This window comes from Propithecus coquereli, unplaced genomic scaffold, assembly GCF_000956105.1.
Source record: "Propithecus coquereli isolate 6110/MARCELLA unplaced genomic scaffold, Pcoq_1.0 Scaffold296, whole genome shotgun sequence".
Lineage (NCBI taxonomy): Eukaryota > Metazoa > Chordata > Mammalia > Primates > Indriidae > Propithecus > Propithecus coquereli.
Window position 1 is genome coordinate 1,675,489 of NW_012148574.1, and position 17,609 is coordinate 1,693,097.

General features: G+C 48.3%; 1 protein-coding gene across 1 annotated transcript in view; it reads right to left on the minus strand.

Moving 5' to 3' along the window:
• Window positions 1-1,120: 1,120 nt before the first annotated feature.
• ZNF516 (zinc finger protein 516) overlaps window positions 1,121-17,609 on the minus strand; it is a 108,398-nt gene continuing 91,909 nt past the window's right edge. Inside the window, exons 5-7 of the mRNA XM_012648877.1 lie at window positions 11,408-11,512; window positions 10,475-10,542; window positions 1,121-2,335 (exon numbers count right to left, since the gene is read on the minus strand). Coding sequence (XP_012504331.1) covers window positions 2,276-2,335; window positions 10,475-10,542; window positions 11,408-11,512 — 233 coding nt within the window. The 3' untranslated portion in view covers window positions 1,121-2,275. The remainder of the gene's footprint in view (window positions 2,336-10,474; window positions 10,543-11,407; window positions 11,513-17,609) is intronic.

The window sequence follows — 17,609 nt, forward strand, 5'->3', positions numbered from 1 at the left end:
GCCCCGCCCCGCCCCGCCAGACCCTCCGGGAGGAGACTCGCCGGCAAGAAAGACGCTTCCAGCCGTGAGTGCCAGCCGCGCCTTCCCGTGCCGCGTCTGGAACGGTAAAAATGTAGACTACGCCTTTGTGTCGCTTTGGGTACAGAATGTCTCTTTAATAACTAAAACACAGAGAAACAGACGGGACCGAACCACTGGTCCTGCACGTTCCTCACTGCCACCATTTACTCGCAGCCAAGAAAATAAAAGCCAGGAAATGCAGAAATTACCACTTTGGGGAAACTACTGAAATGATCCCACATAAATCAACAGAAAGATACTCTGATTTCTTAGGTGGACAGAGGAATGTGTCTCTGCAACTTTGCTCAAAATAACTTTACAGAACAGTCCATTACAGTCACGTAATAGTATCTGCACCGGATATTCCCAGTTACACCAACAGGACAGGTCATTCTCGTACATACCTGGTGTAAGAATATCAGGAAAAAAAATAAGAAAAAAAAAATAATAATAATATATATATGTATAAGCTAGCCAGTTACATTGCATTGTTTGCAAGTGTTGCAAAGTAACCTGAACCGTCAAGTAATTTAAACTCAGTAACAAGTAGAATCCAGAACCAAACATTAACTAATAACAATAACAACAATAATAATAATAATATAATAATTAGAACAAGGAAACCACACTTCAGGGTTTGTGTGTGTGTGTGTTTAAACAAGTCTCGTATCAGAAGCCCATTTTCTACAAAAACTGTACTAATCCATTACTGTATTAAGTAAACTGTCGCTCTCACCAGTATTAAAGGTTAGGATAATTTCTGTACATGTAAAATTATTGCTTTTTTTGGAAAATATATTTAGCATGCTCGTTTTAATCCATTTCCTGCCTTTACAAAATTTCACAATTAAAAAAAAACCTAGTAAAGCTTTTGCAAAAACTTTCACAGAACATTTTCATTCAAGGCAGCAGTAACTTTTGATAATGCATAAAATCATATGTGCAAAAGTCTGAAACTCTCAGAAATATCACCGTCACACACAGTGTCACGGCAACAGGAAAAGAAAATATTTATATCTGTGGAATACAATTTAAACTGCGTACACTGCGTGGTTTAAGATCCCCTGTTATGGGCCTAACCCCCACCGCAGAGACTTGCATCTGCGTTACTAAGGAAGAGGTATATAAAGCCGCCCCACCCACAGGCCTGGGGACCCCCACCCTCCGTGGACGAAGTTACTCGTCCTGTGGAGGTCACCAGGCCCAACGAGAAAAGACACCTACTTGCTGGGGGGGTGCAGGGGGAGAGATGGGGGAGAAGACAGAAGCTTCCAGAGCATCAGTACCCCAGTGATCTAGGGCCCCCCCCGATCTGCTCCGGGATCCTTCTGCCATCGCTAAAACAGGTCCGAATCCGGAGGACTCAGTGGCTGAGTAATGTGTGAAGACACGTCGTCTTCCCTCGCGAGCAGTTTGCAGAATGTAGCCCTGTTACAAAAAGGTCCTGAGAATACACAAAGCCGCCTGCTGTTCTTAGTGTTAACTAGCGCTCTTTTCCAAAGCAGAGCACACGCATCCCCACAGACGTGCTTCCTTTGCCGGACCCCTCGGGACACGTGGCGGGGACACGGAGCGAGCACGGGAAGTGCAGACGGCCCCGCGGGGTAATGCCACGGAGCCGGGGGGTAGCGGGGTCTTGCCCCCGGCTCCCACGCCACCAGGCCTGATTTCCACAGCACCTGAACGCCTCCTCCTTCTTCTCTTTTATTCACTATTTTAAATACCACTAAGACAAGGAGAGGCAGTAGTATTAACACTTTATCAACCTCGAGCCACCGCCGTCTGCTCGGACATCACCTCCGGAGTCCCGGCGCGGCAGAGGCTCCTGCCACAGTGCTTACCTTCTCCACTCTGTCCAACACACACAAGTATCTTTTTCCAGTGTCTCAAACTTGTCTTCAACAAGACAGATGCCTGGCGTCCCTACAGTGTGCCAGTGCCACTGTTTAGCATAAGAAAGGACAGGACTATGGTCGGTGAGCACACATACGTGTACAGAGTATCTACATGTCACTCTAGAGTATAGCATCTTCATTTATTCTTAAATGTCCAACAAGGAGAGCATCTCCCTGCAGTCTCCACTCCAGCACAGCGGCTCCAGGGTTTGAGGTGTCTGGTCGGGGGTCCCCCGGCTGTTCTTCCACGGGTGCTCGCGGTCACTAGCGGGAGGCTGAGGGAACATCGCGAGGTGCCCGGGGGCGCTGGAAGCACGCCTTTAGGGTCCCTTTCCAAGAGGCACTGTCTGGACGGTACCTGTGTTAGAATGGTCTCTCCCCTGGGTGAGAAAAAAGAAACAACAGAAAAGCTCATTTCTGTCTTTTGGTTTCTAAATGCATTTTTTCCTATTAGTTTTCTAATCAACACCCAAGAACACAAACAATGACCTTCACAGAGCAAACTCGCCAAGGAGGCAAGGATCCCCCGCCTTTAGCTGTAACTCGTTTTATCCGAGCATGAAGTCGTTTACATTTGCCTTGGTGCCTTACAGAGAGGCAGCTTTAAAAAATCGTTTCCAGTGATTTAAGAAAGGATCACCGGGCTTCTCTGTTTCACGTGTAAGAACAGCAAACAACAGTGTCTGAACCAGCTCTGGGGAAAGGGTGAAAGATGGCAGGATGGGATTAGGGAAGGATTCCAAAAAGCAGCATTCTGTAGTACAAAACAGATTTACAAGTGAATGATAGTTCCAAAACAAGGCTGGATTTGGGGCCGTACAGACAAAAAGAAAAGCGACGCTCTCACAGAGGTCTGTCAGAACTTGAGAGCGCTTTCACCAATTTCCATAAATAATGACCATGTTGGCAAAAGAGAAGGAATATTCTGAAGTCAAGCGAACTGCAAGATAAAAACGGGATAAATGTGAGCCGGCAGCCTGCAGAGGATGCTCGGCAATGGCATTCGAAGCATCGCTGTTTGAACAATGGCGTTCACCATCCGAGCACAAGAACAACATGGCGAGATTAATCTTACTTAACTGCATTAACCTTCAGCTACAATCTTGATGAAGTGAAACCAAGTGCTTGAAATTAACATGCATACACTACAGGACTCATGTAAAATTCTAACTGGTTTCCAGCTATGCCTACAGGAGCCCTAGAAATAATGGGGGGAAAAGGTCTGGCTGACATACTGAATTAAGTGCTTCTCTTCAGTTAATAGTTCCAGAAAACTCCCATGTAAAGCTGGCCCTGCATTTCTGACATCTACCGGTCGACATCGGGTGGAAGTCAGGAATTATTCCACGAAATTTCATGAGGGGTTGGGGGTGGGCGCAGTGGTGTAGGTGGCAGTTTATTTGAAATGTAGGAAACAGTAACCGAATGAGAGGTGTGATAAAACTTGCTTAAGTGGCTGGCGAAGTTCCTGCAGTAAATGGAGAAAGGTGTTTTACATTTTGCACTGGCCCATCAGGCCACGGAGGGATCGCCAGGGTTCTGATGGGAGGAATTCGTCTTTGACAGGGCTCCCCGGAACCAGCGCTGAACACGTTCGGGAAGGTAAGTGGTGTTCGTGTTTACCGAGAGGAAAATGGCAGTTTCTGTTAGCTGCTGGGTGTGTGGCCTTGAATGTCTCCATGTGACAAACACACACCAGGGACCCTGAGAAGTGGTCGGAGAATGTCAGTGAACACGTGTATGTGTCTGGCTCTGCACAGACCGCATCCCCGGGCTATGTCTACTCTGGTATCTCTTCACTAAGGTGCCTCGGACAGAGTGAAAAGGACAGGAGGTGAGTACCAACGGACCGTTCCAGAGGTGACAAGAAGATGGCTCTCTCCCCAAAAAGGTCTAAAGTTTTAAAATGCAGGGCTCAGGTAGTTGTTTGCTTTGTTTTGTCTGAGACAGGGTCTTCCTCTGTCACCCAGGTTGGAGTGCAGTGGTGCGATCATAGTTCACCATAACCTTGAACTCTTGGGCTCAAGCGTCCTCCCACCTCAGCCTCTCGAGCAGCTAGAACTACAGATGCATGCCACCATGCCCGGCTGATTCTTTTTTATTATTAGTTTTTGTGGAGACAAGGTCTCACTATGTTGCCCAGGCTGGTCTCGAACCCCTGGCCTCAAGTGATCCTCCCATCTCAGCCTCTCAAAGTGCTGGATAACAGGCATGAGCCACTGCACCTGGCCGAAAGTTTTAAAAATATTAATTTTGTGGAAGCACTGCAAAGTCTAGATAACCCAAACCACAAGTTATATTGTGTTCCTAATTCCAGATGCACAGATGCTTATTTTCTCATTATTGAAGAGATATGTTCAAATACCTCCGTTTTTAAGAGCTGTTGTAAATTATTGATTCATTGGAGGCACCATTTTATTATTCAAAACAGCAGCCCTTCAAGGTTCTTAAGAAATGCATGAAATACGGAAGAAGGGAGTTGCAGAAATACTTACAATCGGTGGACACACTGTGACATTGAGCACATCCAACTTGCTTTTTCCTCCCACAAGGAAAAGAGTGATCAAAAAATCAGAAGCCTGCTTTTAGAAAACGTGGCTTTCCTTTTTCGCGGCTGTGAGTTGTGGGCTTTTCAGTAAAACGCAGAAAGAAATACTATCTTTCTTAAAGGTATTTCAGTGTTCAGGGATGGATGCTGACTTCTGGAACTTTATGAGGTCTACTTTTTTCCCCATTTTGCTTTATAAGGAAAGGGAATGTGTGTGTCGTGACGGGCGTGGATCGACGGCACGTACGCAAAAAAGCCTACCTGCTCGCGGGAACCTCGCGGTCTTCAAATCGAGGTCTGCCTAGGGAGCAAGGCTTGACGCTAAATGCCTAAGACCAATCACACGCGGCACCTTATTGACGACGCCCCTCACCCACTGAGCCGTAATCCACAGGGCTTACGTGACTGTGGTCATTGTGGATAAGGCAGCAGCGCTATTCATGACTTTGCTTAGCACAGTTTACTTAGAGAAAACGGACAGCATGTTTTAGGATGCCTGTTTGGTTTCATGAATAAGAAAGGCTTAAACAAATGAGCTGAATTTCAAAATTTGATCTGCGATGCCGAGAATCTAAAGGTGATACTAAAAATAGATTATACATATATTCAAATACACCAACCTACGTGATTTCTCCATCATTTGAACTGTAACATCCATAGCTAAAAATGAGATAAATTAGGTTGCCATTATTTTTTCACTTCCTGTTATTTTGATTAATGGAATTATTTCTCCAGCTTAACTCTTTTAAAATAACATTTAGAATAATAAAAAATAAACTATTAATCATAGTCTTTAAATTTTGGCAAGAAGTCCAAACAAAGCAAAACACCAGATTTCATATTTCAGCACTTGGTCTGGTCTTTTCGATCCCAAAACCAGTTGGGGGTGGGGGATAATTTTTCTTGGTTTCAAAATTGTTTTAAATTCTAATGTTTAGTAATGATATAATAGAAAAACACTATTTCTCCACAACACTAAACAAACTTCTTAGTTTTTTCTCTGATATCCATAGAACAGTAACACCCATATTTCAACATATTACTGTCAAAAAGTATTCTAATGATAAAATGGATGATTACTAGAAACTAAACATTCAGTTGTGCTAAATATAACATATGACAAAGCCTCTTAAAAATGACAATATACATGAGCTCCTCCCCTCATTTAGAACTCGGTTTGAAATATTAGCTCTTGTCTTAAGCCACGGTACAATAAGCAGCAGTGACAAGCACCTTTGTTCCCTCCTGTTTGGAAGAATCACCCTCAGCTGGATGCTCCGAGGATGGCTGAATCCTTTTAAGGTTTTCTAGTTTGCTTGCGATCGACGTGAAAGAACGAGATGCTCAGAGATTAGATGCCGTGAGCGCACCTACCTACCTACCTACCTACCAGAAACCATATTATTTAACCCGGCTCTCTAACGTCTGAGGCTTCAGCTACAGTCTCCACTCTCACTACCTGTAAAGGGACTGCGTCCCTCGAGAAATGACCGCGTGACCACTGGGCTGTTGCAAGGCCTTGTGGGGTCTCCTGAAGTACGCGCCTGTCACACCGAAGAGGCTGTGCCGAAAAGGCTGCCACTAGCAACAAGGCAAAAGGAAATCAGTTTATTTCTCCTCCAAGTTCATCTGTGTGCTGCTGAGAAATGTGCCCTACAATGAATTAAATCCATCTCGGCAGATACTCCTGGACCTCATGCCTGCTGAACTGCTTAACTGAGAGACCTGGCAATATTACGATCGCTTAGAATTTTCTAGTATAGAAAATTCAAATGTTACTATGACAGAGTCAGGGCAGTCGTGCTATGGTTCCACATACAAAAGCCGGTGATGTCCGTCCACCGCCCACAGGTCTCCTGGAGAGAGTGCAGCGAACGGGGTAACTACGGCTCTGCTGACAACGTCTTTCTCAGACCAACAGATTTCCTGAATCGACTAACAACTAGCCGCTTAAACAAAACAAGACGACAGCTGCACACGGGCAGGCTCCACAGAAGCCACAAGACACCGAGTAAAGAAAAGAAGCCGCTGAGCTTTGACCCACAGCGTGATCTACCATGTCCACATGAGCATAAACGTGTGTGTGTGTGTGCTCACGTGTCCGCAGCACCCACGTGCTCACGCTGTGCGTGACCTTGCTCTCGTCACTCAGGACAACTGCCCGTCTCCAGGGTAACTGGCAGCAGCTCGCTCCTATGCTCTGTGTCAGGCGTGGCGCGTCTGCCAGCGTGCACACCTGAGACACAAAATCTGCAACGCTACTGTCGCTGTTTCACAGACGAGGAGACTCGGGGTAAGTAAACACGCCCAATCAAAGTTGCAGCCGTCCACTCAACAGCCCAACGTACTAACGATTGACATCGTTCAGGTCTCTCAGAGCAGGATTAGCGGACTTCGAATGGGTTGAAACGTTGACGGCTGTTAAATACACACTTTCTCCCCCACGATCTTTCCTCTCCACTTTAAACCCACACAGTCACCTGCCCACTGGACACTCCTACTTGGCTTTCCAAGAGGCATCTCAAACATACTTGAATTTCATCTGAAAATGGTTTGATTCTGCTCCTCCTTCTGGGCTCACGGAATGGATCGGCCCTGGGGCCGGAGCCCTAAGCCAGGCCTGGGTCTACTCAGTTCCTCCCCTCCCCGCCCTTCCCACGCCCAATCCCTGTCCCGCCTCCTCCCAAACCCCGCTCAGATCCGCGGCTCTCCTCCAGCCCAGCTCGGGCCACCTTGTCTCACCGGGATCAAGCCAAGCGCCTCCCAGGGACCTTCAGCCCTGACCTGGAGCCACCAAGATGCATCCCCAGCGGGAGCCACTCTGATGGTCTTTCTGACGATGTGATGCTGAGGAAGTCACCCTGCTCAGGGCCCTCCTCTGCCCTCTGGACGAAATCCGCCTGTGTCTCCAGACCCAAGCTCCGGCCCCTGCCCACCCGCTCACGCTCCGTCCCCCAGCCAGGCTGATGACCACACGGTCCCTCTGATGCACCCGCTCGCCCACTCTGGGTCTTCCCACGCGCTGAGCTTCCTCCCGGGAACATCCATCCCTCTGTCCCGAGCACAGACGTCCAAGCGCCCAAGTCTGCTTACGGGCCCTCGCCAAGTCCCAGCGCCACCCCGCCCCACCCTATCGCCTTGCCTCCACCACCCCGGGACCTTCAGAACCAAGGACACGGGATAAATATTTATGTTGTCTCTTAATATCCTCCACAGGGCCTGGCACACGGAGGGTGCTCGATAAGTATTGTTAATAAGTGAATAAATGATTATGAAACTGAATTTCCAAATTTCCAAATACTGCCTCAATTAGATAATGGAGCATCTATTACGTACATCTGTAGAAGTCCATCATCTTCAACTGTCACATCAAATAATTTCTGCACGAGTACACAGTGTTGTCTGATCAAAATAAAGAAAAAGCCACGAACCACAGCTTCTAAAGCCCACAGGAAAAGAACCTGATTTAAACATTAATTAATGTTAGTAAAGCACTCTGGACACGAAAAAGAACATGGCTGGTAAGTATGAGTCAATTCTAGACATAAATAACTACGGAAAATTGCTCTGTGAGTCTGTAACACATCCTAACTTTAACACTGTAGTTATGATTTTTTGCAAACAATGAGAAGTACAGGAGAAGAAAAAAGAACCCTAAGATTTAAACCTCTACCTATTAGTGATGTGCTTTCGATTGTTCTGGCCAACAAATCTCCGTGGGGATTCTTAAAGATATAGTTCCAAAGAATGTTAAAGAAAATGGAATTTCCTTAGAGAACCAGAACCTTCAGCGATACATCAACCAAAGCTACTTCAGATGTACTGCGGGACAGAAGGTCCTATCAAAGGCCAGGATCTCAAACACACAATCAGGCAAACTAGCTGCTACACCAAGAGAGCACACGAGCCTAGCTCGGTTTCCACGCTGTGGCCTGAACCCCCAGTGCCGTCCAAACGAAAGGAAAGTGGATCCACTGAGATCTCTGCACCAGGAGTTAACATTGTGTTAGGCCTGACACCCGCATGAACTAAGACCACGACACTGAGTTACCACAAACCGGAAACTGAGAGGCTAGCTGGTTATTAAGTGTGGAATCACAGCATTTTAGTTTCCAGAGACAAAGTCAACCACATAAATACATCTTTTCTGTATCAGAATCAAGGATGAGTAACAATTACGAATTCCCAGCATCACCGAGAAGTAACACAGAAATAAATTAAAATTATTTCTTAGTGATCTGCTTTTTTGATCTCCTACGTCTCCCCATGACAAGCATCATAAGGAGGCTTAGACAGCAGTAATAGTCAGCAAATAAACTGACGTGTGTTCCTGGAGAATCTCACCACGCTGTTCACGGCCTAGCGCTTCCCGCCCTTGGCAAACACTCTTTCCCAAAAAGCCAGGTCTCGGATGGATCTCACGGGTCACCTGCGTGAGCAGGAACACCCTGGCTTCCGTCCAGCTGTGATCTCATACGTACCTCTCAGTCACGGCAGGGCCTGCTGTTACTACACCCCACAGACACATCGCAGGGGCTCTTGCGGCAAGGGGGTTTTATTTCTGTTAAAAAGGACAGTGCTGCCTAACTTGAACTGAGGTCACACGCATTTGGAAATCTTTTAATTCACTATTTGGCAAGATGTTATATTTATTTCATAAATTGTCATAGCATCGTGAAATACCTTTTATATTCTAAAACTATGGGTTTCTTTTAAGAGAGACAGAAGCCACTTACTAAAAAACTATAATAAATGACAAGGCATTCTGTCAATGAGATAGGAGTAAAAAGGCCTTTAGCAAAAATAGAAATTCTGACAGCAATTTCAAAAATGCAGTAAAAAAAAATACACAAAACTCTTGATTGGGTAATGTCAATTTTACACGCAGCTCAATCACCGATGGGCAGCAGGCCCTTGGCAAAGCCATTCCATGTCTCCTCTCTCTTTCCTCCAGTGAAATAAACGAGAATGATTTTCAAGTGTCTTTGGAGCCTCACTAGACCACAGGGACGCCAGGGAGTCCTCGGAGGTCTTAATCACCTCCACCGTCATCCACAACCAGGAATCCGACAGACAGCAAGGTCTGCAAGGCGGGGCGTGCTAACTTGATTCGACCACCCAGACAGGACGTGGGGCATTTACTCCACTGCCAGAGACTCTTCCTTCACTGACCTAGGGGAGATTTTGCAGTTACAGAATCTTGTGCGGCAACTGGTTGGAAAATTATGTAGAGAATGCTTGTGTGAGAACAAGAGGGTGGGCGTGACATTCTCTAGGAGAGACAAAAAGAGAGAAGAGCAATAAACACCATGTGTTCTTAGCCCAGGACAACGGGAGAGCCCGCCTGCGAGGTGAGGCGCCTCCGAGACATTACTCGGAACCGCGCCACAGGCCGGCGTTCTGCACGCCCCGTCTGCTGCATGGCTCGTGCATGCAAGTCACCTGCGTGGTGACACACGTCATACACACATGCACACAGGTGCTTTTATGCACCGTGGCCACGCCGGTCGCGTTTGTGATGCAGAGGAACAAAGCACACTGCCATGAAACACCACAACGAACGTGAAACATTTCTTACGGAGTCATTCAAAACTAATGTTCTTAAAGGAGGCTAAACACAATTTGTTCTCAAGCAAACTTATACCCAAAAGCATCTTGGAAAAAAGCAGGAATTTCTACTGTTTTATGTCACCACCAATCAATCTCTACTAATCCCCTCGTTCCCAATGTCACCAGCAACCAGCTGTCTGCACCTAAAGTGTGTCCTTCACAGCCAAGGTGACCTTCGACGCACAGCAGTCACCTACAGACTGCCCTGGAGGGTCAGGCTCTGAAGCCAAGCAACGTAAAATTATTTACACATCTAGCAAAAAAAAAAAAAAAATCTGGTGCTTTAGTGATGAGCACCATGGTGCAACTTTTCCCGGCTGCCACGGCCAAACCCAGACATCCAATTAATCGTGAGACCTACTTGTTTGGGGGCATCTGCGGAGGTGGTGTGGACTTCAGAACCCCGGGCTGCGTCCGACTCAAACACCACTGTGGGAACAAGGGGTTTGTTAACAGACGAGCGTGTGAGCTTCTCCACGAGGCGCACATTAAACGAAGTCCATTACAGATTAAGCACTTTCACAAAAAAAGACACCAGCGCCTAGCCTGTGGCCGGAAAATACCAATTTACCGTAACACTTACAGTAAGAGACTGTGATAATGGCTGCCTGGGGCCACTGCCCTTTTTAATTCAGACTTCGTGGCTGAAGAAAGCCATCACTGACAACATTAATTACCGGCATGTGTGTAAAGGGACCCGCTTCCTGCATTACTTACCATTTGGCCCGTGTCACTCTGTATCAGACCGGCTTGCGCACGCAGCCTTCGCACTTCTGATGAAGAACCTCGTCTCCCTGCCTCTCTAGAGCCCCTGTGGTGCCTGCCTGACGGGTCCCCAGCAAGCCCCTTCCAGAACGGCTCCGGGGTCTGCAGTGCATCACTGCCCGGGCCAAAGGGGGTCCAGGTACGCCCCACAGAGTCCAGTCAGTGCCAACGAGGAAATAAAACCAACCGTATGTTATGCTGGAGGGGGTGCTTTGATTTCAGTTTGTGCTGGTGGCAATACAACTCATTAGCATATTCATTTCTGAGGAGTCGGTTACTAATTAAAATGGAACATTTGCAAACAGGCTTATCTCGAATTAAACCACACGACACTTGGATACCAAAAAAACTCACAAAACCCTTTCAGGTGTTGAATGGGGGAGGCTGGTATATAGTCCTGGAGGTGGTGGCCTGGCCTCACCCGGCACGGGCTAAAAAATCTAAACGTGTCCACAGCTGTGGGCAATCAAGCCACGGACATGGAGCCCCCTCTCCCCAGGCTCCCCGTGGGGACACGGGCGGGGGGTACCTGTGTGCGCCCGCATGTGGGCCCTGAGGTGGCCGGGCTGGTGAAAGCTCTTCCCGCACTCGACACAGACGAAGTCTCCTGGCCGGGCCTGCGTCCGGAGCGTCCCTGCGGTGGCGTGGCGGTGGCGTGGCGGTGATGGTGGCGTGGCCGTGGCGGGGGTGGCGTGGAGGTGAGGAGGGGGAGAGTGAGGGGGAGGCGAGAGGAGAACATCATTAGTCTGTCTAGTGTGCCATCACGTGAGGCTACCTTCAGGCCCTGGGTGACAACTGTCAGCCTTCATCTCCGCGCAGCTGACAGGCCAGGCACTCTCAGGACTGCGAGGACGCATAAATTACAGCGAATTAGAAACCGCTCCCCGGGACGGGCACAGGCACGAGGGGCGCCCGCCAGCCTGCGTGTCAGGCATGTGCGGCTCCGAGCATCTGGATGGCCGCCCAGCAGCACCCGGCTCTGTCAGGCGGCACGTCTGGCAAATCAGAGTGACACTGCGTGACGGAGACCGGGCACAGGACAACAGAGCCGGACCAGAGCCGCCACCCCGGGCCGCGGTCCCCGGAGACGGGTGCAGCGCGCCATCAGCAGCGGGTCCGCCTCGGCCCTCTGCCCGCCTGCCCGGCTGCGGTGACGCAGCCTGGAGCCTAGACCAGGGGACACCTGAGAACGGGCCGATGGGCCAGGGCCAGGTAGCAGCACCGGGGCCACACTTGTTCGGCCACACGGAAACCTCGCCCTTTCTCCAAAGATCACGTGACAACACTGGACCCAAAGCACTGTTTTGTGCACCCTGCTGGTCCAAAAAGACGCTCTGGGCTGTCACTGGGAAAGGGTGCGGAGGGTGTGCCTTGTGTGCACCTCCTCCCTCTGGAGAAAAGGCTCATTTTTCACGTAACGGTAGCTCCCAAGAATGCTCCCTGCGTCCGAGTGCTACCGTGATGCTCAGGGTAACTCAACAGGAAAAAAGCACAATATTAACTACTAATAGGAAAAGTTACACCTGTGGCAGTAACTTTTTAAAGTGCTGCTTTGTCGAGCTGAGCATTTGTGCATCTTAAGCCTGACATTTGAATGCCCCAGTGAGATTGGCCTCTATCAAAAAAACACAAAACAACAAATGTTGGCGAGGATGTGGAGAGACAAGAACACTTTTACACTGCTGGTGGGACTGCAAATTAGTGCAACCTCTGTGGAAAAGAATTTGGAGATACCTCAGAGAGCTAAAAATAGAAATACCATTCAATCCAGCAATAGCACTATTAGGCATCTACCCAAAAGAGCACAAAACATTCTACGATAAGGACATCTACACCCGAATGTTTATGGCAGCACAATTCACTATTGCAAGAATGTGGAAACAACCCAAGTGCCTGTCAATCCATGAGTGGATTATCAAAATTTGGTGTATGTTTACAATGGAATATTACTCAATCATAAGAAACGACAGTGATCTAGCACCTCTTATACTTTCCTGGATTAAACTTAAGCCCATTATCCAAAGTGGGGCACCACAAGAGCAGAAGAACGGGATCCATTTGTGCTCACCATCAAATTGGTATTAACTAATCAACACATAAATGCACATATAAGAATAACATCTATTGGATGTTAGGCGAGGAGGAAGGAGGAGGGGACGGGTATTTGTATGCACAAGGAGTGCAATGCGCACCACCCGAAGGATGGACATATTTGAAACTCGGACTTTGGCGGGGGGACCAAGGGCAACATACGTAACCTAAACATCTGTACCCCCATAATATGCTGAAATACAAGAAAAAAAAAAAGGCAAACGAGAGGGACGACAATAGGGTACTTCGGTCAAATTAGTCGAAAAGCAAATCCTCAATATTGTTCTTCCTGCCCTCATTCAGAGTGGCTCGACAGGTGAAAATGACAAAATCATTTTTACATCACACAGTGTTTATGACGAAAATCAAAGAAACATATGGACTGTGAGGCAGATCGTGTCCAATTTCTTACTTGACAGACCATGAAAATGAATCAGAGAAATTTAAGAACTTGCCCACAAAGTGCTGAATTTCCCGTTGCCTTATTCAGGAACACTAAAAAAGTAATAAAGAGAAATTTTAACCAACATTCGCCCTACGGCCATTGATGGAAAACCACAGGCTGAGTTCTAATAACAGGGTGCCCACGCGCTGACATCCGTGAGATACTTGAGTGACTTCCGGTGTCCTGCGTGACCCAAGTCTCTGCCACATCACACAGCCTCTTTCTCAGACTCTTGGCCTGGGCAGTGATTTTTGGATTTGAGTCCAAAAGCCCAGGCAAAAATAGACAAACTGGATTACCTCAAACTAGAAAGCTTCTGCACAGCGAAGGAAACAACAGAGCGGAGAGACAGCCCCGGGACGGGAGAAAGCATCTGATACGGAGCTACAATGTCCGAACTACCTAAGGAGCCACGCCTTTAACCAAGCAAGCCTTTAACCAAGCAAGCCTTTAACCAAGCAAGCCGGTGGAAGCAGAAGCTCGGGAAGCCTGCCCTGGGTCACCACGATTACAGTGCTTCTGATTTTCCAGATCCAGGGTGGAAAAAATGGAAGGATTTGCCAAGTAGCTGACATATTTGACCTTTCAGGAATATAGTCCCTTCCTCTTATTTTGGTCTAAGAAAATGTAAACTTTAAGAGCTATTTTGTTTCCCATTCATTTTCACTATGAACACTAGCCAGGTGAGCTCTTACGAAAATAGTCTCTGACAGTTACTTTGGCCGACTCCTAGGTAGACTCTGGACAGCCTCTAAATGTAGACTCTCGCCACGCCTACACGAGACACCGGTGAATGGTGACATTACCGTGTCGGTTGCGTCTAACAGTCACCATATTCAAGCACTAAGTCATTATAATTTTCTTCTCGGTCATTATCTTAGCTGGCTATTTTCTATGCAAACCAGCAACAGAAGGAACACAGCGCTTCTGCTCACCACCCTCGCTTCCCTGAATTAAGCATCCATCGGCATGCGCGCACACGCACGCATGTGCGCGCACACGCCAGCTCCGTGCACTTTATCACATCGCTTTCCCTTCACCTGCCAAAGAAAGGACACTTGCCCTTTATGGTCAAGAACATTATGCCCGAGCTACTCTGAAACTCTGAGTTAATCAAAAAGGTTATAAACTTCATTTGAATTGAAGACTGCCTGGTGAGCAAACAGCTCCAACACTCTGACCTAGAAACTTGAGCTGTGGATACAAAGTAGCCTGAAAGCGAAAGAAAAAGGCTGCGGTCCTCAGAGAGGGGCATGCAGCCCTGCAAAATTTCATTCTGTTATCCTGCAGTGCGCCACCTGTAAGGGGGAGGAGGCGAAAAAAGATTCTACCAACAAAAGGATGCAATCGCTCAAGCAAGCACAAACTCATCCTCCTCCTAATGTTAACAGCGATGTATCCCTGGCATAAATTATTTTTAATCTCAATAAGAAAGACTTTATATATTATCCAGCATTATTCTATTATCAATTTTTTATTCTAAAATTCATATTACCACATAACATACGCCATAGAATCTGAAAACACAGATAATTTATTATTTTATTACTATTACAGCAATAAAGTACTTATATTCTGTTCATATACGTTTACAGACGTGGCAGTCACACTGCAGAATAATTACAGAAAATGCAGTGGTTTTCATCCTTCCAGGGTTAGTCTATAAAGCCCCTAAGGGAGGTGACGATGGTCATTTCCTTCCTCTTTCGGTGGGTTTCTACACTACTCATTTTACAGAAACATCATCCAAACACAGGTGGGAGGAGAAGTCTCTGAGACGTATCTCTAACTTCTGCGCAAAACTTGCCGTCTCAGGGGCGCCCCCGTAGCGATGTTCTCTGTACACCTGGACACGCCCACTGAAAACCCCGGAACCCCAGTTCCAGCACACGCCCACTTCACCTGCTCAACAGCTGACTTCCCGTTCTGTGAGTCGGTTCTTCTCCGCATGTTTCTACCTCCCGACTACAAGATGACGCCACAGCAATGCGTGTGGTCAAGGAGCACAGACAGAGCAGCTGCGGTCTCCGCATCTGCAGCTGACACTCAGCTAGGAGCTGGACGGCAGATACGTCGGACGAAAGACAAGATCCAGCAAGTACTGAGGCACCCGCAAGAGACAAATGGGACAGACTAATTCGACTAGGGGATGAAGGCAGTGAGAGTCTAGACTCACGACTCCAAGGTCAACTGTATACACACAGCGAGGAGGAGGGGCTGAGCAGAAACAAGGTCGGGGGGAGACCTGAGAAAGGTTAGTTACCAGTATGTTCAGTACCACGTCGATGACGCGGGTTTCTGTGGCTGCGCACGTATCCCGGGCCGCAGTGACAGAAGGAGCGTCTCTAAACAGGACACGTTAATATTCTGTTCAGTTCTCCAGCAGTCAGACCACGCCGAGCCTGCTGGATTTCCTGCCTGCCATAATACCTTAAGAGTAACCTAAACGAACATCTAAACCAGGAGAAAGGAAACGCCGGCGGCCCCAGAGACCAGGGAGAGAACGGCTCGTGACCAGGGATGTTTGCTCCAGGAAAGGGAGGAGAGCAGTTTGAAGGTTTAAAGGATGGTCACATGGAAGAGCTCTCGCTTGTTCTGACGGCCCCAAAGTAGAGACCAACAGCCGCGGGAGGCCACCGAGGCTGAAGGCAGGGGAGGCGGGAGCCCAAACCGCAGGCGTTGGGCACTGCTCAGGCACGCGGACCAGGGATGCAGAGGAGCTGATCCACAGCCCTCTAAATCCAGGAAGCCAGGATTCCAAAAATACACTTATTAACAAGCATAATTTAAGACCAAGAAGTTTAAAACACTTCCCTCAAGAAACCCAAATCAGAGTAAACTGCAGAAGCATAAATCTGCTGACTTACTCTATTTTCAGCGTGTACATTAGAAAAATAAATAATCCAAGAAGGGCACATATGCTTTAAGGACTATTTGATATTTTTCATATTCAAAAATAAATATTTAACCTCTCTCTTAAAAAAAGAGGCCTTAGAACTATTTATAAAAAAAAAATTTATGGAAAAGAAAAATATTTCAGGCTACTTTTAACTTCAAGTTCTGTCACTGGAAATTCTCAAAACCTTAACTTAAAACTCACCTCTACTTTCTTAGAAACAATTACTGCTGCTACACAGGCCCCTGGGGCAGCACCAAAGGCGTCTTAAAACATGGCCTGCCACTCACTCAGTGTAAACTGGCAGGTTCAGAACCTGGTAATTCGTGCGGGCCAGCAGTGCGCAGCTGATTAAACGATGAGTCCGGCAGAGGACAGGAGAGTCTCGCGACGGCACCACGGTGAGAACACAGGGCTCGCTCCAAGGCGAGGCGGCCGTCGGAGGGACAGGCCGCGGGGCAGGGTGCTGCCGAGAACACCACGCGCCCGCGACGATGCTGCCCTCGCCTCTCCCCTCCTGTATCACCCACTTCTGCTTCAGGTTCCAGGAAAACACATCAGTATCGCAGGTTGGCATCGCATCCAAGGGGCCAACCAGCACCCTGGCTTTCCACTTCTACCCACCCGTCTGCATCGCTGGAGAGGACCGCCGGGACGGCAGAACTCAGCCAGAATCGGAAACAGCGCAGCGGTCGGGCTGCAAGGGGCTGCGCTGTACTGCCCACCAGCGAGCGCCGCCTCGGCTGACACCCAAGCCCCAGCACGCTCTCGAGGGAGGAGGATCCGGACTCCTCAGAACACCTCCGGGCACCAGGCCTCAGCGGCAGCCTGAAAAGTCCACACGGGCCGCTGGGCCGTTCCAAAGAGGAACAGAGCGACCTGGCAAGGCCAGCTCAGCAAGGACTTCGCCGGCAAAAGCGGTACGAAGGGAGGACACCTGCGACTGCCCCCCCCCAGAAAAACTCCTACGGGTAAGCGTGCGGGAAGGGGGAGCACAAACCACAGTTGTCACTCACCCTGAACCACGACCCCTGACGGTGCCGCCAACTGCCTGGAGCAGGGGCACTGCACCTCGAAGGCCATTGCAAATGGTCACCTACTGTCGGAAACCGCAGGATCAGAGGGACAGGTCTGTTCACAGAAGGGTCGGGGCCAGCTAGGAAATGGCCTGAGAGACAGAGACCCACAGGGGGTTTTGTTTGTCTCTTTTTTTCTTTTTTTTTTTTGAGACAGAGTCTCACTCTGTCGCCCAGGCTCGAGTGAGTGCCGTGGCGTCAGCCTAGCTCACAGCAACCTCAA